A 25,987-nucleotide genomic window follows, 5' to 3' on the forward strand; every position below is an offset into this window, starting at 1 on the left:
TTCCAAATAAAATCAAGCTTTTTCTTTGGAGAGTTTGCTCTAATGCGCTGCCCACAAAGGTTAATCTGAAGAAAAGAAAAATTCTTGAGGATGCGAAGTGTAGTCCCTGCCTCTTGGATCAAGAGACAACGTTGCATGCACTTTGGAGTTGTGAGTCACTCAACGAAGTTTGGAACCCCTGTTTCATCTGGGTCCGAATAGAGCTTCCCCATATTCAGGACATGCAAGAGCTAATAAACCTGGTCGGATAGAGGGCAAAGAGACTAGAGCTGTTTGGGGTGGTAGCTTGGTTTATTTGGAACCAAAGAAACAAGCTGAGACTAAATGAGAAAGGGTTGCCGAGTGATAAACTTTTTGAATCAGCAAGAATGTACCTCTCGGAGTTTCAATCAAAAATCCAAGAGACCAAAATGCAACAAGGAAAACATAAAATGGCCACCTCTAGGGGAAGGAATGTATAAAACAAACTATGATGGTGCTGCGTTTGCCGAGATGGAGGAAGCATGGATAAGGGTTATAGTTAGAGATGGTAAGGGGGATGTGATTGCTGCCTTAGCTGAAAAAATGCCTTACCCGAGTTCTATGGAGGTGCTGGAAGCATTAGCTGCAAGAAGAGCAGCAAAACTTGTTGTGGAGTTAGGCTTATCGGGTTCTGAATTTGAAGGAGATTCCGAGGTGGTTTGGAGGACCTTGAAGTCAGCTGATGGAGCTCATTCATCCATTTGGGAGATTATCAAAGACACAATGTCTATTGTTGGTTCACTTCGAACTTTTTCTTTCTCTCATACTAGGTGGCAGGGTAATTAAGCAGCCCATGCTTTAGCCAAGAGAGCAATCATTTCTTTTCCTTTATTAGTCTAGATGGAGCATGTTCCAACAAATATTAGTCATGTTGTTATTTCTGATTTTCCAGCTTCAGAATAATAATACCTTGTATTGACTCTCAAAAAAAAAAAAACTTCTGGTATCATTATAATTTAAAATAATTAAAAAAATTTATTTAAAAACTACCAAGAAAAAAAAAAAAAACACACACACACACACACACACATACAGAGGAATAGCCGAATAAGTCCCATGAAACTGTCCACAAAAATTTCTAAGTTAGGATTTAGCTAGGAAGAGTAAGGCCAAAGCCAAATAGCCAAGCAATGACATAAAGGAGGGATACAGTACAAATGGTGTATGAAACACGTATACAAATCAAAGTAGGGATCGTATATTCCATGGTAATAAAGATTTAGGAATATGGTTTAACAAAGTGTCATTTGGCAAATAACAGTTAGTAACCGATCTAAATTACCATTGATATGGAAAACAATGACATAAAGGTTGAGGAGGCATCTATATCTATATATTACTAAAAGTTGAAGCGTAACATTTAATATTGTTATGCTCACGTTGAGCCACATCAGCAACCATATCATCATTTTTTGTTTTCAATTTTTTTGTATATTTCTTAAAACATTTTCTCATTTAAGGTGACTTAAAAACTCCATTATTTAAAAATTAAAATATCTTTTAACCATTATTTTTATTATTAATTTTCCAAAACTCTCCCTCCCTTTTACCTTTTCATCTCCCCACTACTTTCTACTTAAATATCATTCCTTCTCTACATTTTTATCTTTCTTTATTTTGACTCTTCTTATTCTCAACATCTTACTATAAATTTGACATTTTCTTTTTCATTCTATGCATAGTTTTCTCACACAAAAAAGGTCACCTCTCTCTCTCTCAATTTGATTTTCATTTTTTGTTTGATTTTATTTTTATTTTTATTGTATCAATTCTTTAGGTTGGTGAATTTTTGTGTTAATTAGAATTCTACTTTAGGTTAATGCAATTTAGTTTTTGTGTTTTAAGTTGTTATCTTTTATATTCTCTTTGATGAAATATTATCCTACTGAATTATATATACATATAGTATATAATAATATAATGTTCTTATATTACATAGAATGACTTGGATAATTTGAATTTTATTGCTATATATTTTATTTTTACTCTTTTTTCCTCTCATCTTATTTTATTCAACATTTAAATCCAATCACATCATCCATACTATTAAATTATGCAGCACAAATCAAGAAAAAGGCTAGACACAAACTTGTCTTCCTTACCATACATTGGGGGAATTAAAATATTTGTGTGATAAGGGTCATATAATTTATAACTTAGATAGCACCCTTTGAATGTGTCTAGGCCCATAGATTGAGCAATTTGTAGACTTAAAAGGCTATTGAGAATGAACTTTTTGAATCAAGTCTAAAAAAATATGAACTACTATATATTATTTAGATAAAAACTTTTATCATAGATACATTAATATTTTATTTGCCACAAATTTAAATCATGCAAACTTAATAATTTTATATTATGTGTTAGCATTGTCTTTGCTTCTTCTTCTTCTTCTCAAAAATATTATTTATCATCTTTAAAGGATGCCAAGTTGCCAACAATATTGATCTTATTGGAATAGTTATATAAAATATTGAAAAAAAATGTTTTATATTACAATCTACTAAAATGTTTTTTTTTTAAATATTTAAAATTTTCTATTTTTCATATCATTGACGTGTTTGACAATTACCACATGTGTTAACTTAAGTCTTAATATTTTTAAGTTGTTTCGGCAAAAAGAAAAAAAAAAAAAAGTTGTCACAAAAGAGTTCATGTAAAGTTTTTTGCAAAATGAAATATTTGTTTTGTAAGGCCACCAAACTTAATAATTTGCAAATGATGGAACCATTCGCAACAATATTTGCATAGTTATATAGTTCCAGGCTTCTAGCTAAAGCAATTGTGTATAGTTTTAGTCTTCAAAAAACACACATCTATTAGTGATTAAACGTTCATCTTGGGTAGTTTTAACTTTTCATATAATTTTACCTTTACATATTCATCTATTTTCATTTAGATTTTTTTTTTCAAAAAAAAAAAAAAACTTCAATTTAGATATTTATAAGTAAACAATGAAATAATGATTCATGATTAATCAAAAAAAATTTATCTATACATATTTATCTTGTGCGGTTGTAAGTTTACATATAATTTTGCATTTATATATTCATCTACTTTAATTTGGATGTTTATAATTTAATAATGAAATCTATATACAAGGTAATTAAAACAATCATATTTCTAAAATTCAAAAAGTTACAATTTCTTTTTTCAAAAAAGGTCTTTTACATTTCCTTGGATTTAGTTTTTAAAAATTGTTTTTTATAAAACCTTTGACATACCACAACCTAACCACTTCATACATTAAAAAAATTTAAGGGTCATTATTACTTCCACTAATATATTATGGATATCTTCATTGATTGACACCAAACTAGAGAAATGCCTTTCAATTTCCTTGAAAATTCAGAAGGAGGAAAAAAAAAAAAAAAAAAAAACCTTTGACATACCACTAACATAACTACATCTATAACTATTTAAGCTATCCATGTTATCTATTTCTTATTGATAACCATTAAATTTACAACTAGCAAGGGAATATACAAAGTAATAAAGAATAAATGAAGGAAGAAAAAAAGAAATGAAATAAAAGATCAATTAATAACCGCTATTTGGAAAATAAAAATGTGGTCAGGAGGAGTAAGAAATAAAATAGAGAAGGTTATACAGAGTACATTGAAAACTTTATAGTGCAATAAAATCAAACATTACATTCACTTAATTAAATCAATAATCAACAATTAAATATAATAATACAAAATTTAAACTTAAAACTAATCAAACTCTAACTAGGGAAATTATATATACATATATATATATATATATATATATATATTAAATATATATATATATATATATATATATAATCATAATCTTCATACACCATAACTTAAAAAAAATTTAATGAATAGTTTTACCTCTTATTTAATGTCTATGTTATGCAAATCATCAACCAATAAATATATGATAATGGTAAAAAATGTTATAAACAAGATTATGAAAAATATGATAAAACTATTTTTTTTTAAGCTCTTTATATAGTCTAGAGACTAAAATAGTATTTTATCTAAAAAATTATCACGCGTAATGCGTGGGTCTGCGACTAGTATGATTAAACTATAAAGACCGCTCAATTGAATGTCACAAGCCTATAACTTATGACCATCACAGCCTCGGAAACATTACTCAAAGAAGGGTCATTACTTCCATCATATCCTGTCATGCAATAAAACGTACAAACAATCACATGAATTAATTAATAAGCAATAAGTGTATGACTAATATAATTAGGGAAGAATTAAACAACTGCAAATTATTTTCTTGCAACAACATAAACAAACAACAATTGCATTCCATTCCATTTGTTGAACAACAGTAACATTTAGACTTGACAATCATAATTGTTTAGATTGATATTCTTTATTTATCTTCTCTTTTCACATTTACATTTTTTTTTTTCTTCTTCAATTTAAATTTATGTTTTTATTATTTTACAAAGAAGTGACCAATCTGTATGTTCAAATAAAATGAGTTAACGTACCTAGCTCTTTCTTCTTCTGTTTCCTCATCTTATATTTAAGAAACGTGTCTTTAATTGTATTCATTTTGTTGGTGACAAAATTCATTGGCACCCTCTCATCCTGTGATGTTGTAGAACACAACAATCCAATTCAAAAAACAGATATCAAGCAAACTTTTATTCTGCTACTAACATTGACATGTTGATCTTCGATTATTGCTCTTTCTTCTATGTCATCCTTATGTTTTCATCATTAACATCTTCATCTTCCTCTCCAAAGAACATTAACAGGTCTAATATATCCATGACATGTTCAGGCAAAGCCATTGTAGTGAACTCTTGAATGCTCAAGCCATCTTTGAAAATTTCATCAATAGGTCTTTTTCCAGTGAACAACTCTAACAAGAGTGTTAGGTTCTAAAGATTTAGGATCTAAAAGTATTAGAACTTCAATGTGTAATGTTGGCAAACAATGATCAAAACTTAGAGTCTAGAATTAGGCTGCTTAAAATGTGTTTATGTGTAAAGTTAGAATCGAGTGTACTGCGGGATTTATTATGTAAATCTGTAAGGCTCGATCAGTCAAAAATTAGACTCGATCGATCGAAACTCGTGCAAATTGTTTTTTCTGCAGAATTTCCAACTCAGCCCAAGCTCGTATGACGTGTAGGGTTTTATGTTTGGTCTTAAGTATAAAAGGAAAAACCCTGGCCACATTTTATTGTTGTTATTTATGATGTGTGTATGAATCTCTTGTGAGATCTAGAGGTGTTTACCTTCAAACATACTTAGAGTTTCCAATCTCAAGATTGATGTCGATAGCTTGGTGATTGCTTCAGTTGCTGCATAAAAAGCATAAAGAAAACACAAGTGGGAGTACTTGTGGTTGTTGTGAATCTAAGAAAGAAGTAGTCCGTGGACTCGAAGCTATCACGTGATCGTGGTAGTAAGTTTCCTACTCGAGGTAGCAATAGGATGTTAGTGGTCTAAGTTGCTATTGTGTAAACTTCAATCCTTTCATAGTGGATCTGTTTTACCTTAAGGATAGCTAGGTTAAATCCTTCCTAAATTTTTTACCGGTTTGGTTTTCCTGGGTTATCATATCGTTATGTTATTTATTTTCCGCATTGTTCAATGATATGATCTATTTGTGTTAACCTAGATCTGAATAATTTACCTAAATTAATTACTTGGCTAAATAACTAGGTTAATCTGTTTGTGTTTAAGGGGTCTAAAAACGTACAAAGAGTATCCCATAGCTATAAATATCTCCTAGTGTTGAAGCTTGATCACCCATCCCATACTTTACAATTTATGGATACATTATCAGTAACTAATGGTAATCTTATGAGCTTAGAATTTAACCACTAATGTATTACGCATTGTTTGCTTTTATAACCTTTCATACAATTTTGTGAATATGTTTTTTTGTTTCTAATTTTCTTTTGTATCTTGTTAGACCAAAAAAAAAAGATACTTTAAACCTAAGCATTAGTTACTTTTTGAAGGAGTCTCTACTTTAGTTTAACACCAAAACAAAAAATGTTACAAAAGAAATTAGTTGTGCTTCATTTGGTTGAAGAATTACCAGGAGGAATATACCCAATGGAACCCTTTAACCCAAACTGACAAGATTTGAGTTTTGGAGAGAGATTTTGATTCTTTGAAAAGAAACTTCACCAATCCAAAATCACTAACATAGGCTACCATATATTCATCAAGGAGTATATTGCTTGGCTTTAGATCACAATGAACAATTGGTGTTTCACAATGGTGAAGAAGATATTCTAATGCATAAGCAACATTAACAGCTATGTTTAGTCTCTGATCTTGCTCCGATGTTGCACATCACTTTTAGGATGCAACCATTGGTCCAGACTACCATTGCACATGAACTCAAAAATAAGACTTTTAAAGTCATTCCCTTCATGATCAGTGCTTGTGCAAGTAGAGATAATCTTGAGGAGATTGCGATGACATATACTTCTCAAAGCATTGCATTCGTTAATGAAACTCTTAGAAGCTCCTTTTTGTTGAAGGTTTAATACTTTCATAGCAACAATTGCTCCATTCTCAGAAAGAACTCCTTTGTATATTGAGCCAAAGCTACCTAAACCAATCAAATGGTTCCCTGAAAACCCATTTGTTGATTTTAGGAGTTCTGCATAAGAGACAAGTAATTTCCTATCTTCAAAGGAAGATGTAGTTAATGCTCTCTCTCTTGATTTTTTCACAATAAAACATGCAGGGAAAAAATACAACAGAATAAGTACAAATATGACCATGCTAGTGATAGGAATTACTATTTTGAGTGCAAGAAGCTTCCTAGTTGAATGAGGATTTTTCTAGTGCATGTAGGTAAATGTAATTCTTGGAAACCACCACACAACTCATTATTTCCGAAGATTGAAACCTCGCTTGCATTTGCAAAAATCCCTTCACTTGGCACTTTGCCCTCCAAATCATTATATGAAATATTGAGATGCCTAAGTGATACAAGCTTACCAAGAAATTTAGGAATATTCCCAAAGAAGTTATTTCGTGAAAGATCTATTTGTTCTAAACCTCTTAACATCTTCACAAATTGAGGTATTGCACCTTGAAATGAATTACTCTCCAAATACAAGTGCTCCAAACTATGACAAGTCTTAAGGGTGGTGGGAATTTTTCCTGATAATCTATTATTTGAGAGATCTAGGAAAGATGTATTAAGTTGCCTACTTCAAACGGCAGTGCACCTATCAAGAAATTGTGAGACATGTCCAAAGAAATTGAAAGGGAAGAAAGACCAATAACTTGTTTTGGAATGGTGCCAGTGAGATTGTTACTACAAATGTTTAGGTAAAGCAAATTTTGGCAGTTTCCTAGGCTTAGGTGTATATTTCCCTCAAATATGTTCTTTTCCATAAAGAGCATTATCAATGTAGTAAAGTTACCAAAAGAGAAAGGGATTGGCCCAGAAAATTCATTATCATTCAAATATAATACCTTTAGCTTTTGAGGCTTCCTAAGAACATCGAGAAGAGTACCTCCCAAATAGTTAGAACTTAGTGCTAGTAATTCTAAGTTAACAAGGTTTCCGATTCCAATAGGGATGTCACCTCGGATCATATTCCCATCAAAATAAAGAGATTGTAGCTGGCTAGAAAGGTTGGCTATTGAGTTGGGCAATACTCCTCCAAAATAATTATTACCGAGATCCAAGACCTTCAAACTAGTACAATTAGCCAAGAAACTAAGAAAATTTAGGTCACCATCTTTCACAAATCCAAGTTTATTGGAATTAAGATAAAGTCCAACCAAGCTTTGCAAGCTTGATAGATTTCAAGGGACTGGCCCAATTAGACCATTTTTTTCAAGGGCAAGACACTGAAGTTGAGAAGCATTTGACAATGACGTAGGAATAGGTCTTGTGAAATTGTTAATACTGCAATAAAGTACTTGAAGGTTAGGAAGAGTAAGACCAATATTTGGTGGAAGGCTTCCATGTAGTTGGTTTTGAGTAATAGAGAAAAATTATATGGAAGAAATACTGAAGATTTGAGGAGGGATGATACCAGACAAGTTATTCCCATTAAGGTGAAAAAATTTCAAGCCTTGTAGACGACCAACTTCACTAGGAATGCTTCCTTGAAAATTGTTTTTGGAAAGACCAAGAACATATAAAGAAGAAAAGTTTCCTATCCAAGCTGGGATTTCCTATAAGATTGTTCACACCAAGATATAGATACCCCAACTTTGACAATGAACTAAGGTAGTCTGGAATTTTCCCAACAAGCTTGTTGTAAGCAACGGTAAGCACTATAAGTTGTGAATAGTAGCTTAGATTAGTCGGAACTTTACCACCAATGGAATTCGAATACAAATTGAGATACTACACATGCTGTAGATGTCCTACTTCTTGAGGAATTTCACTGTAGAAGTTTTTGTTTTCTAGGATAATTCTTTTGAGGTAAGTAAGGTTTCCTATAAAGGGTGGTATGAAGCCAAACAATTTCTTAGTTGCTGATGAGAATGCAAAATGTCGTATTTTTCTCCTTTAATGTTTAGTCTTCTACACTCATTTGGTGCCTAAATGTACTCATTAAGTGCAAAACAAAGGTAATTGGGCGATTCTAGACAATTTCGACATTGCTTCGTAATCTAGGCATAACTCTCTCATCCAAGTTCTGATTGAGATGATTCAAGGTGCTATGGAACGCCAAGAAAAAGCTCTACAACTTTCGTGTTTTGAGTTTTGAGAGATACTGGTAGAATCAAGGTCGAAATCTGGCTTGAATTTGCTGCACTTGCACTGCTGACATTTTGGAACATTCCTTAGCCTGCAATTCTAATACGTAGATCTAATGCGGTTTATTTTTGGAAGTTTCCAAATCTTGTGCACGAAATTTCCACACCACTTTCCTAGTTATATTAGGACTCTATTTTTTTTTTTTTATATTTTCTTTAATTAGTCAGATTTGGATGTTGTTATTTTAGGAAAATATTTAGAATATTTTTAGGAGATCTTGTAGGCTTGGAAAAGGGGGAATTAACGTGTAAAAGGGAAAGGAGAAATCAGAGACTACACATACCTCTCTCCTCCCTCTTCTCTAACTTCTCCTTCAAGTTTTCATCATGGCCCTATGTGGCTAAACTTTTATACTTGGTCGAAGGAAACAAAAGCTTCAGAATCAATAAAACCGTGAGATCTAATTTGTTTTTCCTGTTCAATTTTATGCTTTGAGTATCGAATGTTCTTCTGTACCTATTTTCACAATTGTCTCATTTAATTACTAGGAGGCCTTGCTAGTTTATTATTCGTTGCAATCTACTACTAGGTTAGATATCAAATCCGTAATTGTCTGATCTCTCTAATTTGTGAAGCAACCAAGATTTAATGATTTGCTATGTCAGAAATTATTAGATCTTAGGAAGAATGCTTGACTAAATAAAATACAACCGCTTGTGCTTGTGGTGTTTAGTTTCATCAATCTTTCTAATTCTTAAGGTTGCTAATAGATTAAACCTTTAGCACTTGTCTTGAGTTGTTTAGTAGTTACAGTTTATTAGATCGCTTGTTTTCTAATTAACTACGACTAAGAAGAAATAGGAAAATAGTTCCAACGGTGAATATTCAAAGTGTGAATTGATATAGACTTGCATCGATGATCAATTGTAAAATTCCGATGGTGGATGTTGACTTAGACCAAGGTTTGTTCTTTTGATTAATTTTGATATTTTAATTTGAATTGTTCCTTAGTTGTTTTTCTTAAAATTGTTTTCATTATACTTAAACCCCCCCCCTCTTATTCACGTAGCATAAAACTATGCTAGATACTCTCCATGGGAACAATCCTTACTCACACCGCTACATATATTTTTAGGAGTATAGGTTTTATTTTTGGTTGCCTGCGACAGCACACCAGCTGTCAAATTCAAAACCATGACTCATTTACCGGAGGGGCCACATGTAACACCTAACCAGTTGCAAAAATGTATGGAGTCATTCCATGAGCTCATAATTTGAAGTGGGTCTTGAGTTATCTGATTCTTGAAGTCAAGTAATGCCATGCGATCTGTCTCATTTGCAAGGGCAAGAACTGTTGCAAATTTCAAACATGAGCTCATGCACATTAGAAGAATCCCATGAAAGAATACTAACAAAACCCACTCGTAACTTAGACTAGAGTGCGTCATTCTGTTGGGGTTGCAAGTTTGAAGTGAAGGATAGAATCTTATAATACCATTTGCTTTCTATGGAATACAAAAAATTAAATTAAAGTTAATAAGAATATATATTACTAGGATACAGCTATAACTTCTTTTCTTTTTTTGTTGATAAGAGACGCAGCTATAGCTTGTTAAGAGAAAAACAAATATTTCTAATAATTTCTCAAAAAAGAGAAAAACAAATAAACACTCTCCAATGGTGCCATTTAATCAAGCAAATGCGAAGGAAGGCTTGGAACGATGTCATTTCAATAATGAGTTATTAAGCAATACGAAGATACAAAGTCATCATTCCAGTGACCAACCAAGATACAATCTGCCCAAAACACAAATTAAGTAGTGATTAGTGCCGGTTGTAGTTAGTTGTAACGAACTAATTCTGTTATTACCCTGGTTAGATTAGTGACATTAGTCTTTGAGAAAACATTCTATCAGGCTGTGGCGTAAAACCATGTTTTACGCCAACCAATAGATTCCTGCCACGTGGACAATATATTAAATCACTCTCCAAATAGACAAAAGCTCACGCCATTCACCTTAGCTTCCTCCGCTTCCTTCACACCGAACCTCCACCGCCGCCACACAGATCGCCGGAGCAGAACGATTTCGAAGAAGAAAGAGTTCTCTCCGTGCCCTCTACTTCCTCCTCTGGGGTTGTGCCGTCCTTTGCTTGCCCAAACCTCCACCACACCACACACCGAAGCTTACCGCCACAGAGGTCGCCAGAGCTGTGCGTGGAGCTTGGAAACATACCGAAGCCGCTGTGAGCCACAATCCAAAGGTTTGTTTTTCATGATTTTCCCTTTTCCCCAATTTGGATTTTGAATTATTGATGGGTCTTTCTGTTTTCTGGGTTTATGGGTTCAATACAGTTGTGTTTGGGATTTTGGGTTTTGGAATTGGAGTTTAAGGGTTCTAGGTATTGCTAGTTTTGTGCTAATAATGCTCACTACTAATAGCTTGAGGTTTTGTGCTAATTTTGTGGTTTTGTGCTAATATTATTAGTCTTTGAATTGTTATTGCTGGGTGTGATTTTGAGAAGAGAAAACATTATTGATGGGTTTTTTGGGTTTATGGGTTTATCAAACCTGTCGATGTTTGAGGAGGCCAGGGAATATTTGGATGTTTCTGTGTATGTTCCTGGTTTTCGGATTCCTAAACCTGTTGATTTCTCCCACTCATTGGGTGATCACTTGTCCAAGAATTTAGTAGAGCGCCTATCTGCTCTGAAAACTCATATCGTTTTAGAAAAAACTTGATATTGCTTTACTAATTGTGAGACCTCAGTTATTGAAACATTAGATAATTTTGTTGTTTGTAGGAGGTTCAACCTTAGCTGATCTACAGCAGGCTCTGGAAGATTACTTGCTTGTTCTTTTGGGACTAGTTAAAGATGGTAAAACGTGTATTAGTGCCACTATGATTTGAATGTTTTAACTGTTTTGGATAATTCATAATAGTGGCGCTTATCTATTATTTGCAGGAAGCCATCTACAATACAAGGTACAATTTGTATGGGTAAATCAGGAGGATGACGCAGAGGTGGAAGTATAGGACTAATCTATCAATTTTCAAATTTATGTTCTGCCTTTCATTTCTAGTTGTCATTACATCCCTCCTTCGTTCAGTGGAATTGATGTTTTTATATGGATCAATACTATTGCAGGAAACAGGCATGTCTAATGCTTGGTATGAGGTGTTGTCAGTTTTGCACTTGATGGCAATGCTATCATTATAACAGGCCAACTTATTACTTCTCCCAAGAACATCTGCCGATGGTTACCAGCCAAAGGTATCAGAAGGTAGTTTTATTGCAAAGCTTTATGCTTGAGTTATTGTGACCTCTAATTTTGTTATTTATTTGTAAAATTTACATTGGCTATCATGTATAAACTTATAATAGAGAAACATCTGGTTCCAAATTTATAATAGAATTATTTTGGGACAGTTTTTTTTAATATATATAAAGTTTTCTCTTTGTTCAACATTTCCGAAGAGTAATATCAAAATTTTGAACATATTTTTATTCCTAATAGTCTTCAATGGTTTAGGGAAATTTTGTTTCATCTGGTAAGAAAATACTATACCAAGTTGGTCTTTCAAGCTTGGAGGCTGCTTATTCATTTTAATTTGTTTCTCTTCCTTGCCATAGATTTGTGGTAACTATAGCTGGTGTTAAGTATTCTACTAAAATATTTATTTTTGTTGTAATTGTATAAGTATTCTACTAGATTTTGTGGTGTTTGTATCCCTTCCTTTGTAGACTTCGTTAATAATTTGAATTTTAGCTTGTAATTATTTAGAGGGAGTCTATGTATGTTGCTTTTATATAGATTTTCTTGTTACTAATACAGTTTGAATCACTTGTCAAATAATAAGTTTACTAATATAGTTTGCTGCTGACTGAGTTTGTATGATCTCATGCTTGAAGGTGACTACTGATCTATTCCTAGCTCTACAAAATCCCAAGAAATGTCTTTGCCCCTTTTGGAACATTGGTTGAAGAGATCCAGTGGAGAGCATCACACTTCAGAAAAGTTTTTAGTTTTACAAATTCTTTATGTAATCAAGCAGCTCATGTAATAGCAAAGGAAGCTCTCAAGAGAAATTCTAAGGAAATTTGGGTGGAGGAATTCCACCTTTACTTCTTAATTTTGTATGGATAGACAAATATATGGTAGACTAGGAAGATATTGTATATGCTCTAGAACATGTCTTGTATGCTAGAGATTTGATATTGTTTCAAAAGCCTTTCAGTCGGAGGTGTCTTATATTGTACTGAGCAAGTTTGCTCCTAGTGTATAGTTTGCTTTGTTTTGAAAAAAATTTCTACCATTTAAATAATAAGGCTTACAGAAGGTGCTCTTATCATCTCTTCTTATGGTTTGGTTTTGTGTTTGCAAGAATTGGATTATTTAAGGAATCTTGTTAGTATTGATCAGATCCATCTTTGCATGACTGCTTATTTACAGTTGAACTCAAATCTCTACTACTCAAGCCAAATATATGTGAAATTAGTCTTTAAGCAGTTTTCTTATAACTTCTTTACCATATATATTGTATAAGGAAGTGTTGCAAGTGGAGCACATAGGATGGCGCACATAGTTGAGCCATTTTTCTAACTTAGTTTCTAATTTAGAATCATGTTTTGTAATCTTTGACATAAGTTGTGGACAAATGCTCTAATGGTTATTTATATACCAATTGGTTTGGTAATGGTGTACTAGTGTTTTGAGTAAACTTTGTACATTTGAATATATGGAATTAGGATACATTTCAAGTTTATAGCTTGTTTTGAAGCAAAAGATCATAAAAAGAAAAATTCTCCAAATGCAAATCATGAATGGAAACAACATAAGTTTTTATTTCATTTTGAAGATATGACTGAAATTCATTCAGCAGCAAAGAAACATTACAAAACCAGCCAACACAGTAGATTCAGAAGCAAGAAAAAACAAAAGGACTAACACCAATCTAGACCACAACTTGACTCAATTACAAAGAAACCTCAGAGCTTACAAAAGTTACTATTGTTAAATTCATAAGAACCTCAAATCACTTATACAAAAGTTGCAATAGAAATTCAACATGAGACCATTCAAGGTTCACATTTTAAACAAAGAAAGCAATCTACAAATCAGATACATGTAGTACTTCCTACTAAGGGTTACAAATGCTTGCTCAACTTTTGGGAAGTTTCTCCATCTTCTACTGTAAGATCTCTTTTATACTTAACACTTAGGCTTTGCCACCATATGCACCCTAGTTGTTAGTTTAATATAAGTATGATCTTGTTTTCTTTGCTTCACTCACCACAAAACCCAAGGCCTGTAACACAAAACAAGAAATCATAGTACATATCAATTGCTATGAATTTATAGTCACTGTACATGACAATAATATCTTTCCAAAAGCAATAAACAAGTAGGACTAATTGAGTTCTGCAGTAGCTTTAAGGAAATAAAATCTTTGTTCAATTTCTCATATTTTAGGAGGCACAACTGCTTTTTCTCACTAATAGAATTATAGAAAGACCATTATAAGTCACTTGTCACTGATATCAAATTCTCTCCTAAGTCAAATATAGTTGCCCAATTTGGCTTTTTTACTTTTTAGTTTTTACCTCCAAAATCTATTGCTTCAATTAAATCAACATCACAACCTTTGTCTATTAAAAAGAAAAAACACAACCTTTGAACAGATTGACCAAGACATGTGCACAAAGTAAGATTCATAGATTGGCTAAGCCATGAGTTCCTCTAAAATTTTGTAAATTGATATATGCAACAGGGAGCATCAATTGGACAAAAACAAGAAATCAAGGAAAGAAAAAAAAATTGCATATGGCGTTAAATTCAACAGAGAACTTACATTAGGCATTCAAATTAGTCATGCCTTCCAAAGATAGTTTTTTGAACTTTTATATAAAATTTGATCATCATATAACTTAAAAATAAAAGATTTTGTCAATGTTTTGAAATTTGGAATTTATTCTTTAGTAATTTTGTCCACTGCAGGGCACTTTCCATTCAATCACAGCACATTCGGCCATACCCAACAACCCCAATTTTCAAACCCAAGAAAAATTATCAAGCTTTACACTCCCTAATAAAACCCAGTTATGAAACAAAACAAGACTAAAGGGTTTCAAAAAAAAAAGAAAAAAGAAAAAGAAAAAAAGACATTAGAGAGAGAAATCGAAAATGAGAGAGGCCCATACCCGACTACAGTTACCAGAGTTCTATAGCAAGGAAGGGGAAAAAATTCAATTATAGAAAGGGATATCAAAATTTTACCTTATCTAATAAATAGAGGTGGGTGGCTGAAATGCACAGTCGGTTGTTGGAGCATCATCATTGGGTGATGGCAGATCGGACGTGGTGTGGGTGCAGGGAGAAGACCGTCGCTGGGTTTTGATGAGAAGGAGAGAGAAACAGAGATGAGAGGGATCAGAGAGAAGAACATCGCTGGGTTTTGGGATATTATGTGGGTTATAATCATGTGTAACAAGGTGTATTAAATTTAAAGTTGTTGTGTGATGTGGCGCTTTATTATTGATGGCGTAAAGCAGCTCTTTTACGCCACCTCTGGACAGAATGTATTCTCATAGTCTTTTAGTTATAGTTTCTTTACCTCACTATACTTGCTTTGTTTTGAATTTAAGAAGTACGTCTTTAACATTTTTATAGCACTTTCACAACAAATCATAATTGGTTATTTTTTATTTGTTCTAATTTGAACCTACCACTAAAATTACTTTTTTACTCCACTACTAACAACCTGACACTTATGATTTGTTGTGAAAGTGTTGTGGACATAACATTTCTCTGTGTATATTATATATAGCAATAGAACCTCTTTGATGTTTTTATCCTAATTCTTTTCTCTTCTTTGAATAAGATTCTCAATTTCTATTAAAAAATTTCAACTTGTAACCCTATATTTTAAGGACTTGGGTTAGGTCTTGTGTATTCAGTATACTGGACCCGTTAAGATGATAACATATGGTCAAAAGTGGACCATCTCAAATGGTCTAGTACAACTGGACACTGGATCCAAGCTTTACCCCTATTTTAATGTTATCTTTAATTCCAAACTACTACATCATAGTTCTATATCTTATGAAGTATACAAAAGCATGACAATGACATTTCTTACTGAATATATTACTTATCTTGATAAGTTTGTAAATATCTACCAAATCAAAATATACATATATAAAATTGTTTTGCAAACAAAACACAAAATATTATATCATGAATTTTCGCCCAACAATGAATAATTGCACCAATTAAGAAAACAACTTGCTTTTAATAACCTATTAAGATTACTTTCTCCATAGAAATTTCAAAGTTTTCCACTCAAATAAATTCTCAGCTAAATTATTTAAAAAAGGGGAATTTCTATTAAAAATTTAATGAGATTTAATTATGAATTTGAACTTGATATTGTTTTTTATTAAAACTAATTAATGTGACATATGATGCTCGTTTATGCTATTAGTACATTTTGAAATTGCAGAATCATTGACAATGGAGATAACTTAGATTCAGAACTTTGCATTTAGTTTCTTAAAAGGTAAAGTCATTTTTATTTTTATTTTTCTTTTTTCATTGTTATTTATAAATATCTCTATGGGTATCTATATTTGAACTATCTGTTGTATATATAGGTATATACAAAGATAGGTTATAATAATGTTGTGTGAGTTTGGAGAATATTGTTTCATAAAGTTATTAAAGTGAAAATTCAAGTTCTGGAATTTTCTAAGTGAAAATTCGAAATTAAGCATTTTCGATCGGTTAAAGCTTTGGCTCGATCAATTAAAATGGTAAAGAAAAAAATCCTAGAGTCTCTAGATGTCTCGATCATTGCTTGATTCTTGTTCGACTGATTGAAAAAAGCCCTCGATCGATCAAAAGTAATTTTCAACTGATTGAAAATCGTGAAACAGGATTTTTTGCAGAATTTTTTGGTGACTATTCAGAACGGTTGAAGTGTTTTCAAGCTTCGTTAACGGTTTTATGAAATATTTTAACTCTTCATACGTGCCTTTTGATGAAATATAACCCTATGGGTATAAATAAAGGCTCATGTTCACTTGAAAATAGTAAGTTAGAGAGAAACACAATAAATCTTGTAGTTATTCTCCATAATTGCTATCTGTAGAATCCAACATTTTGGTTGTATCCTGGGGACAAATTTGCGATAACCCTTAAGCAACAGTAGTGTGGGGGGCAAATATTGTCTAAAGAAAATGATATAGTACCTCCAAGTTATCTATTTTCTATTTGTCTTTTATGTTAACCTTGTTCTTCCATTATTACTTTCTGTAATATCCCCAACACTATCAAGTTAGAATAGTAGGAGACAGTGTAGATCCTCCAAAATGAAGTTTGATAATCAAGACCAAGAGGATTGGTAACTCTATGGAAGTCTAGAGGTTGTGAAACATCGAGAAATTAAATCAGAAGATAGCTGGTATTGAATGAAATGGATCAGTAATATTTTAGAGTGCAACTCTATTAAGTGTGAAACTTTTAATACTGCTGACAAACATATTCAAATAGATATGTATTATAAAGCAAAAGGAGAGGATCATACGTACCGGATAGACAGTATTGGCTTAGACTAGTTGAAGAAGTTAAAACTCCCACTCGTAACTCATTTTGTTGGAGTTGCAAGTTTGAAGGGAAGGATAAAATCTGATGACAGAGTTTGCTTTTTGTGGAATACAAAAAATTCAATTAGAGTTGATAGAAATATATGTTAGTAGGACACAGGTTTATGTGGAAATGCAAAACTTTAGCCCCACCTATAGATAATGAAAATGTAGAATAGATTTTCTTTTGCACACAAGAGTGAAAATCACATCACATGAGCGTAAATAAGAATGACCTAGAGAGAAGAGTTTTGGCTTATAAGAAAGCCATATTCACAATGAATTGATTGTTAATTCTGCTAATTGCTAAAACGAGTTATGTACTGTGACTTTTTGTCAATTTGATAAGTCAACTGAAAATTTATGTGGAAGGAATTGAAATTAGAATTCAGATGCTGCTTTACTGCTAGTTTTGAGTCTGATAAAAGTTTACCTCCTAATTTTTTTTTAACTTTAACTTAGCAGTTAACAATTATGTTTGATTCATCGTGTATAAAACTAGTATTTCTTCAAATCAAATATTTTGGATCAGATAATTTCCACCATGTTTGAAACTCTCCAATAATTTTTATATTTTTTCTAGATGTGATTAGGCTCAAAAGAACATGCTTTATTATTTTTTTGGATCATTTAAATACACCACGTCAAGTCTTGGTTGAATTAATAATTATAAGCCTAATTATTGTTTCTCAAATAAACTATTTATTATATAAGTTTATAAAAAGCCGTTTTTCAACAAAAATTATGCATCTAAATGAATATATTTTTAGTAGGATTTATTCATGTTGATCCCTTTTTCCCTTTTTCTAAAAAAATATAAAATTGTTTTATTATTTTTAATAATTCATAATTTCCACAATATATCCTAGGATTATCCTACGCTTACATTCTTATTATTGTGTGCCATTTTAATCAATGAGAATTAAGTCTTTGGTTGACCTTTAATCAATGTTTTAAGTACCAATAAAAAATAACTTTTTTTTTTTTTTTTGAATCTACCAATAAAAAATAACTAAATCTAATCCCATGCACGCGTATCTTGAGACCATCCTATAATCAAAAAAAAAAAAAAAAAAAATTTTTTTTTTTTTTTTTGAATCTACCAATAAAAAATAACTAAATCTAATCCCATGCACGCGTATCTTGAGACCATCCTATAATCAAAAAAAAAAAAAAAAAAAAACCCTTAGAAAAGACCATCTTACCTTCAAATTTCATGATGAACTATTATGTTATGAATTTTAGTCCTATGTTAACTATGGAATTTTCAAAACATGTAAAATGAAAATTTTGTGATTGAATACAATTTTGTTCATAAATGGGAAATCAAGGTTTTGGAGTGTCTACAAGACTATACCACCCCAACTTGTATTAAAAAAAAAAAAAAAGATTCATTTATAGTGTAGTAACTAGATTTATGTTAGCTATCAATAGGCTGTTGTAATTAACTTGTGAACTAGCCTCTTTCATGATTTAAAAATAAATAAATAAACAAACTATAAATAATAAAAAACCACCAGAAAAAACCCTCTTTCCTGAAAGAAATGGATTAAGATCTGGTGCAATACCGGGTGCAATTTACCCAAATCCTTCCCAAATTGTTTTCACTGTTCACCATTTTAACTTTTACTTTTTACTTTTCTTCATTTTTTTTTTTTAACTTTTTTGAATCAATAGTTGAGATTGAAAGTTGTTTTTACTATCAATCTCAACCATTTATTAAGAATTGCATCTTATCTCAATCCAAAAGAAATCATTCCTCAAGAAATGGGTTGTCGCCAAATGCACTTTTGAAGCAACTGAATTTGACTTGCAATCCAACTTACTTAGTGTACCGTGTACTTGGGTCTTAAAGTTACAGGAACTATCCCAGCTTTGATACCACACTTTTCTTTTCTCTAAATTGTAAATGTTCTTCCTTTTTTCTTTTCTTTTTTTCAAAAAAACAGTAATGTTCTTAATTTAGTCCTCACTCCTCAGGTACAATTTTGTTCAAGAATGAGATTTTAATTTCATGGTTGTGAAATCAAAAATAGTGTCAACATCACCCCAACTTGTATTTCTAAATGATTCATTTATAACAAAGTAACTAAATTTTATGTCATCAATTAATTTATGGCGATCCTTCTTTTTTTTTTTTTTTTTTTTGAACTTGGGACCAACAGTATACGACCCTTTGTCGCCTTAACGCAATAGGTCGCTGTAAATAAATTCGTGAATTAATTTCTTTTATAATTTAAAAAAAAAAAAGGCATTTTTCCTGATGGAAATAATTCCTCAAGAAATGGGTCGTCCCTACAGCTTACTGCACTTACAGCATCTAATTTGACTTTTAAATTCCGCACCGACTTAGTTGGTGGACCTGGGTCTTGATAGAGACAACCTTTTTTACAGTATCACAGATTTGATGGTATTCTTTTTCTTCTTTATAAATTGTAATGTTGTTTGGTAGTTAGTAGGCATGATCAGTGCTGGGATTTGTAACTTCTTCAGCTAGTCTAAGCCAATACTATCTGTCCGGTACGTATGTTCCCTCTTTTGCTTTATAATACTAGCAATTAATAGTTTGTTTGGAAGTTTATGGCTTGTTTGGAAGTTTAGAGAGGGAGGAGAGTAGAGGGGAGTAGAGGAGAGGGGAGTAGTGGGGAGGAGAGTAGAGGAGAATGATTCCCCTCCACTTTGTTTGGATGTTTTTAAAATTAGTAAGGGGGAAGGGAGTAATTAGCCCTTCCCCTTGTGTAATTTTGTTAATATAATAAGGGTAAATTAGGTAATTTACTTAGTCAATAGTTTATGTACTCTACTCTCCCTCCAAATCTCTCCAATTTGGGGGAATTAAAAATGGGAGGCTAGAGGGAGTTGAAACCCCTCCAAACTCCTCCTCCTCATTTCTTAAAAAACTTCCAAATAAGGTAATTGGATTACTCTCCCTCCCTCTACTCTACTCCCCCTCCATTTTTAAACATCCAAACAGGCCATTAGAGATGGAGGAGAGTAGAGAGAAGTAGAGAGAAGGAGAGTAGTGAGGAGGAGAATAGAAGGGAATGGTTCTCCTCCACCTTGTTTGGATGTTTTTAAAATTAGTAAGGAGGAAGGGAGTAATTAACCCTTCCCCTTGTTTGGATGTTTTAAAAATTAGGATGGAAAAGAGAGGAAATGATTAAAATAGACAAATTTACCCCTATTTGAAAATAAACTTGCAACTTTGGTCTATGATTAATTTAGAAATGATAAATTAGAGAATTTACTTGGACAATAATTTATCTACTCTACTCTCCCTTCAAATCCCTCAAATTTGGGGGAATTAAAAATGAGGGGTTAGAGGGAGTCGAAACCCCTTGAAACCCCCCCCCCCCAAACCCCTCCCCCTCCTTCCTTAAAAAACTTTCAAACAAGGTAATTGGATTACTCTCCCTCCCTCTACTCTACTCCCCCTCCTTTTTTAAACATCCAAACAGGACATAAATTGTGCAGCATCATGGTAATCAAATTAGGGGAGTTTCATCTTTTTCTATTGGATGCTCTCAAATTTACAAAGCTTTTGTTGTACCACGTCATCTACATTTTTTTTTTTTTTTGCAATTTTTACTTTATTAAACCGTTTATCTCCTTCAACATTTTCCTTTTTAATTCAACTCTTCATCTTCTCCAATCATTATCTATTTAAATTTTCCATTTCATTCCCTTTATGCATTCTTAAATTTTCTCTTTTATATCCTCTTAAATTCTACAATTTTACTTTGTCTAGCCTTTCATCTCCTTCAACCCTTCCTTTTCTATCTTGTTTTTCATATAAATTTTGTATAACTACCTTTCCACCTCTCTCACTTAATCCTTCCAAATTCTATCCACAACAAAAAAGTCAATACTTTCTATTTCTTTTCTTCTTCTTCTTTTTTCTCTCTCTTGTGGTGGAATTTTATTTATTTATTATTGTTGCTATGTACCACTTTTTTCCACTAATGGCTATTTTTCTTATTGTTGATTAAATTATCAAATCATTTTTTTTTCTTTTAAGTAAATCTGTTTTGGCCTATGCATTTTAGGTGTTTTTATTCCCTATTATTGGTTCTTTTTCTACATCACTTTAATTTGATTTGAGTTTGGGTTAATAATTAGTAATTTTTTTAAAAGTGAGAACTTGAATTTTTTTAGTTATTTGTTTAGACGTTGAATTATGAGGCTTTGCTAAGTTTCTCTTTTCTTTTCTTTTCTTTTTCTTTTTTTTTTTTTTTTTTTTCATTTTCCCCTTTTGGATGGAGAAAGTAATCTTAATAGGTTATCAAAAGCAAGTTATTTTCTTAATTAGTGCAATTAATCATTGTTAGATGAAAACTCCTACTATGATATTAAATGTTTTGTTTGCAAAGCATCTTTTTTTTTTTTGATAAATCAGGATTTTTTAATGAAGAGTTTGCAAAGCATCTTTATATATGTATATTTTGATTTGGTAGATACTTACAAATATATATATTCTTTTTTTTTTTTAGAAACAAACACACACACACAAAGGAGAGGGAAATGGGTACTTACAAATATATTGAGATAAACAATATATTCAATAAAAATATCATTATCATATTTTGATATACTTCATAAAATATGGAATTAAAATTGTAGATAATAATATAGTGGTTTAAAAACTAAAACAACATTAAAATAAAGGGTTATAGGTTGAAGTTTTTGAATAGAAACTGAGATTTTTATTAAAGAAGAGAAAAATGAATCTTGATAAATAAATCAAGAGGTGCTAATCTAACCATTGAACGGTAATAATAGAATTACAAGTTCCATACAACTAACTACAATAGGCACTAATCACTAATTAACACGTGTTTTAAGCAGACTGCGTCTTAGTTTGTCGTTGGAACTGTGAGTCTGGATCTTTGAATATATAATTGTTTTGTATCAATGCATGTGTCTCTCGCCCGTTTTGCTTAATGACTCATTATTGAAACGACACCGTTGGAGAGTATTTATTTGTTTCCCTCTTGATAACTTGTAGTTGTGTCCTACTAACACATAATTCTGTTAACTCTAATTGAATATTTTATTTCAGATTCTATCCTTCACATCAAACTTGCAACTCCAACAGAATGAAGCACTCTTGTCTCAATTACGAGTGGCTTTTCTTAATATTTTTTCATGGGATTCTTCTGATGTGTATGAGCTCATTTTTGAAACTACAACAGTTCCAATTTTTGCAAATGAGACAGATCACCTGGCTTTACACGACTTCAAGAATAGGATCACTCAAGACCCATTTCAAATCATGAGCTCATGGAATGACTCCATTCATTTTTGCAACTGGTTAGGTGTTACATGTGGCCCCTCTAGTAAAGGAGTCATGGTTTTGAATTTGATAGTTAAGAAATTGTCTGGGTCAACACCACCCTCTATAGGAAATCAATCTTACTTCACAAGAGTTAACCCAGAAAACAACAACTTCTACAGTGAAATTCCTCAAGAAGTGGGGCGTCTACAACGCCTACAGCATCTCAATTTGACTTATAATTCCTTTCGCGGAAAACGTCCAACTAATCTAAACTACTGTTCACAACTTAGAGTGCTTATTGTTGGTCACAACAAGCTAGTCGGGCAAATTCCAGACCACTTCAGCTCATTGTCAAAGTTGGTGTATCTAAGACTTGATATGAACAGCCTTATAGGAAATATCCCAGCTTGGATAGGAAACTTTTCTTCATTGCATGCTCTTAGTCTTTCTAAAAACAATTTTCAAGGAAGCATACCTAGTGAACTTGGTCATCTACCAAGCTTGAGATTTTTTCAGCTTTCTATGAATAATCTTTTTGGTACTATCCCTCCTTTGATTTACAATATATCTTGCTTACACTTTTCTCTGCTGCTCAAAACCGGCTAAATGGAAGCCTTCCACTAGATATTGGTCTTACTCTTCCTAACCTTCAAATATTTTACTGCGCTATTAACAATTTCATAGGAGCTATTCCTGCGTCATTTTCAAATGCTTCTCAACTTCAGGGTCTTGCCTTTAGCGGAAATGCTCTAACTGGGACTGTTGGGTTCTAAGGTCTTAGGATTTTATGTATTTAGAACTCTAATTTGTAATGTTGGCAAACCATGATCAAAACAATGTATTTAGTCTTGTTTAGGCTTGCTCAAAGTTGATTTATTATTGTAAAGTTGGAATCGAGTGGCTGCAGAAGTACTTGGGACTTTCGGCCTGGCTCGATCGATCGAAGAATAGACTCGATCGATCGAAAATCGCACAGGTTGATTTTTCTGCAGAATTTCCAACTCAACCCTACTTCATTAAACGTTTAGGGTTTTATGTTTTTACCCTAGGTATATAAACTAAACCCTAGCCACGTTTTTGAAGGTTGCTCCAATTGTATTATTGCTCATACATTGCTGTTTTGTGTAAGTCTCTTGTGAGATCTTTGAGGAGCTTTCCTTTACACAAAGCTTAGGGTTTTCAAGTTGGAGATCTTATCTACATCTTGATGATCAACTTGGTTGCTACCATTGAAACTTAAAGAATATCAAGCGGGGGTGCTTGTAGCTGATTGAAGAATCCAAGAAAGAAGGAGTCCGTGGATTCGGAGTTTGCACGTGGTCGTGTCAGTAAGTTCTACTGGTAGGTAGCATTAGAAAGTCAAGCGGGGAGCTTGTAGTCCTTCTGTATGAACTTTGATTCTTTCGCATAGTGGATTCAGGTTTACCTTGAGGATAGTTGGGTCAAATCCTCCCCAGGTTTTTACCGTGTGGTTTCCTGAGTCATCATATCTTGTGTTCATTTATTTTCCACTGCTTTATATCTTGATATGATTGTTTGATTGTTTTAACCAAAAATTGTTTAATTTGACTAAGTATCAACTTGGCTAATTAATCTAGACTAACCAATCTAGTTGTTTTAAGGGGTCTAAAACCGTTCAAGTGGTATCAGAGTAGGTTGCTCTTTTGTTGGAGATTTCTTGATCTCTAAGCTGATCCTTGACCCCTGTTGTCATGGAGCATGGACACTCTCTGTTTGTTCCTTCTCACTTTGATAGGAACAACTATGCTTATTGGAAAGTAAGGATGAAAGCATTCCTGAAATCCATTGATGAGAGAGTTTGGAATTCCGTTGAGTACGGATGGGAGAAGCCCACTACTCCTGTGAGTGAGTGGCAAACTTCTGAAAAAGAAGCAGCTGGCTTCAATAGCAAAGCTATGAATGCCATCTTCAACGCTGTTTCCATAGAGGAATTTAAGAGGATCTCTAATGTTGAGGTTGCTCATATTGCTTGGAAAATCCTCCAAACTGTGCATGAAGGCACAAAGGCAGTTAAGATTAATAAATTGCAACAATTGACCTCTAGATTTGAAAGCATTATAATGTCTAATGATGAATCTTTTGATGAATTCTATGCTAAATTAAATGATATTGTCAATTCTGCTTTTAATTTGGGTGAAGTCTATGATCAACCTAAAATTGTTAGGAAGATTCTTAGATCTTTAACTGAAGACTTTAGACCCAAAGTGACTGTCATCACTGAAAGCAAGGATATGGACTCCATCCCTGTTGATGAGCTTGTAGGATCTCTTCAGTCCTATGAGTTTGACCTACCTAAAGTGAACAAATCCAAATCAATGGCTCTTAAGTCAGTTGATGATGTTGATGGTGGTGGATTTGACGATGAGCTCTCTGCTACAGAGATTGCCTATCTTGCCAAAAATTTTAAAAACTTTCTTAGAAATACCAATAGAAAGGCAAGAGGTACTTACACTGCTGAACCTAGAAATTTTAGGAAGAATGATCCCACTAAGGTTAATAACCTTGAAAAACCAAAAGAAAAAGTTTGTCAGTCTTCAAATAATTCTTTGGGTCCTCAGTGCTTTGGTTGTCAAGGGTATAGTCATGTGAAATCTGAATATCCTACATTCTTAAGGACTAAGGGTAAAGCTATGGCTGTAACCCTTAGCGATAATGAGGTTTCCGATGATGAGTCCGGATGTGATGAGGATGGAAATTTCATTACTTTCACTGCTACTGCTGTAGTCAATGAAAGCATATCTGTTGAAGAGAACCCTTTTGATGGGGAACTCTCTGAGGATGCAGATCTTCAAGAGGCCTACAATAAACTCTGCAAAATTGCTGCTAGGGATACTATGAATGTAGAACTTGGCCTGAAGAAAATTGATTCTCTTGAGCTTGAAAAGAAAAATTTGCTTGTTAAACTATTTGATGCTAATGATCTTTTGAACAATGTTAAATCTGAGAACATGCTTTTGCTTGATAAAGTTAAAACTTTGGAACATGATTTATCTGTTGCTAGATCTGCTAGTTCTAAACTTGATCACATGCTGAATGTTCAAAAGTATCCTTCTGATAAATCTGGGTTAGGTTATGTTGAAAGCATCTTTGACTCTGCACCACATTCCACGAATTTTGTTCCTTCATCTTCGTCTAAACCTTCCGTGAGTGAGGTTATGAGTGAAACTGTCAAACCACCTGTGAGTGAGGTAGTCAAACCCGTAGAAGTTTCACCTCCTAAGAAGAATAGGGTTGATCTGAGAGAAACTAAACCTACCCTTTCTAAGGACAAGATGCATGGTAAACCTGCTTGAGTTTGTCATTTTTGTGGTAAGTCTGGACACATTCGTCCTAA

The 25,987-nt window shown here is 32.7% G+C and overlaps 1 protein-coding gene, 2 long non-coding RNA genes and 1 pseudogene across 3 annotated transcripts; 2 read left to right on the forward strand and 2 right to left on the reverse strand.

The window, feature by feature from the left end:
• Positions 1-324: 324 nt before the first annotated feature.
• Positions 325-807, forward strand: LOC136061295 (uncharacterized). The gene has a single exon (XM_065778279.1). The coding sequence runs from the start codon at positions 325-327 to the stop codon at positions 805-807; it is 483 nt and encodes a 160-aa protein (XP_065634351.1).
• A 3,286-nt stretch (positions 808-4,093) lies between these two features.
• On the reverse strand, positions 4,094-7,058 carry LOC136069569 (probable LRR receptor-like serine/threonine-protein kinase At3g47570; annotated as a pseudogene).
• Positions 7,059-10,572: 3,514 nt separating this feature from the next.
• Positions 10,573-13,066, forward strand: LOC111994455 (uncharacterized). The gene is made up of 5 exons (XR_010630780.1): positions 10,573-10,976; positions 11,517-11,591; positions 11,679-11,737; positions 11,862-11,997; positions 12,627-13,066. It is a non-coding gene; the product is annotated as an uncharacterized LOC111994455 (long non-coding RNA).
• Positions 13,067-13,535: 469 nt separating this feature from the next.
• On the reverse strand, positions 13,536-15,282 carry LOC111994453 (uncharacterized). Its single transcript, XR_002881088.2, has 2 exons — positions 14,992-15,282; positions 13,536-14,023 (listed from the first exon to the last, which is right to left on the reverse strand). It is a non-coding gene; the product is annotated as an uncharacterized LOC111994453 (long non-coding RNA).
• Between the last annotated feature and the right edge of the window lie 10,705 nt (positions 15,283-25,987).

This window comes from Quercus suber, unplaced genomic scaffold (genome assembly GCF_002906115.3).
Source record: "Quercus suber isolate HL8 unplaced genomic scaffold, Cork oak 2.0 scaffold_177, whole genome shotgun sequence".
NCBI lineage: Eukaryota > Viridiplantae > Streptophyta > Magnoliopsida > Fagales > Fagaceae > Quercus > Quercus suber.

Bases quoted from the DNA above. Each gene is read 5' to 3' on its own strand.
- LOC136061295 (XM_065778279.1), top strand. From the start codon at position 325: ATGAGAAAGGGTTGCCGAGTGATAAACTTTTTGAATCAGCAAGAATGT.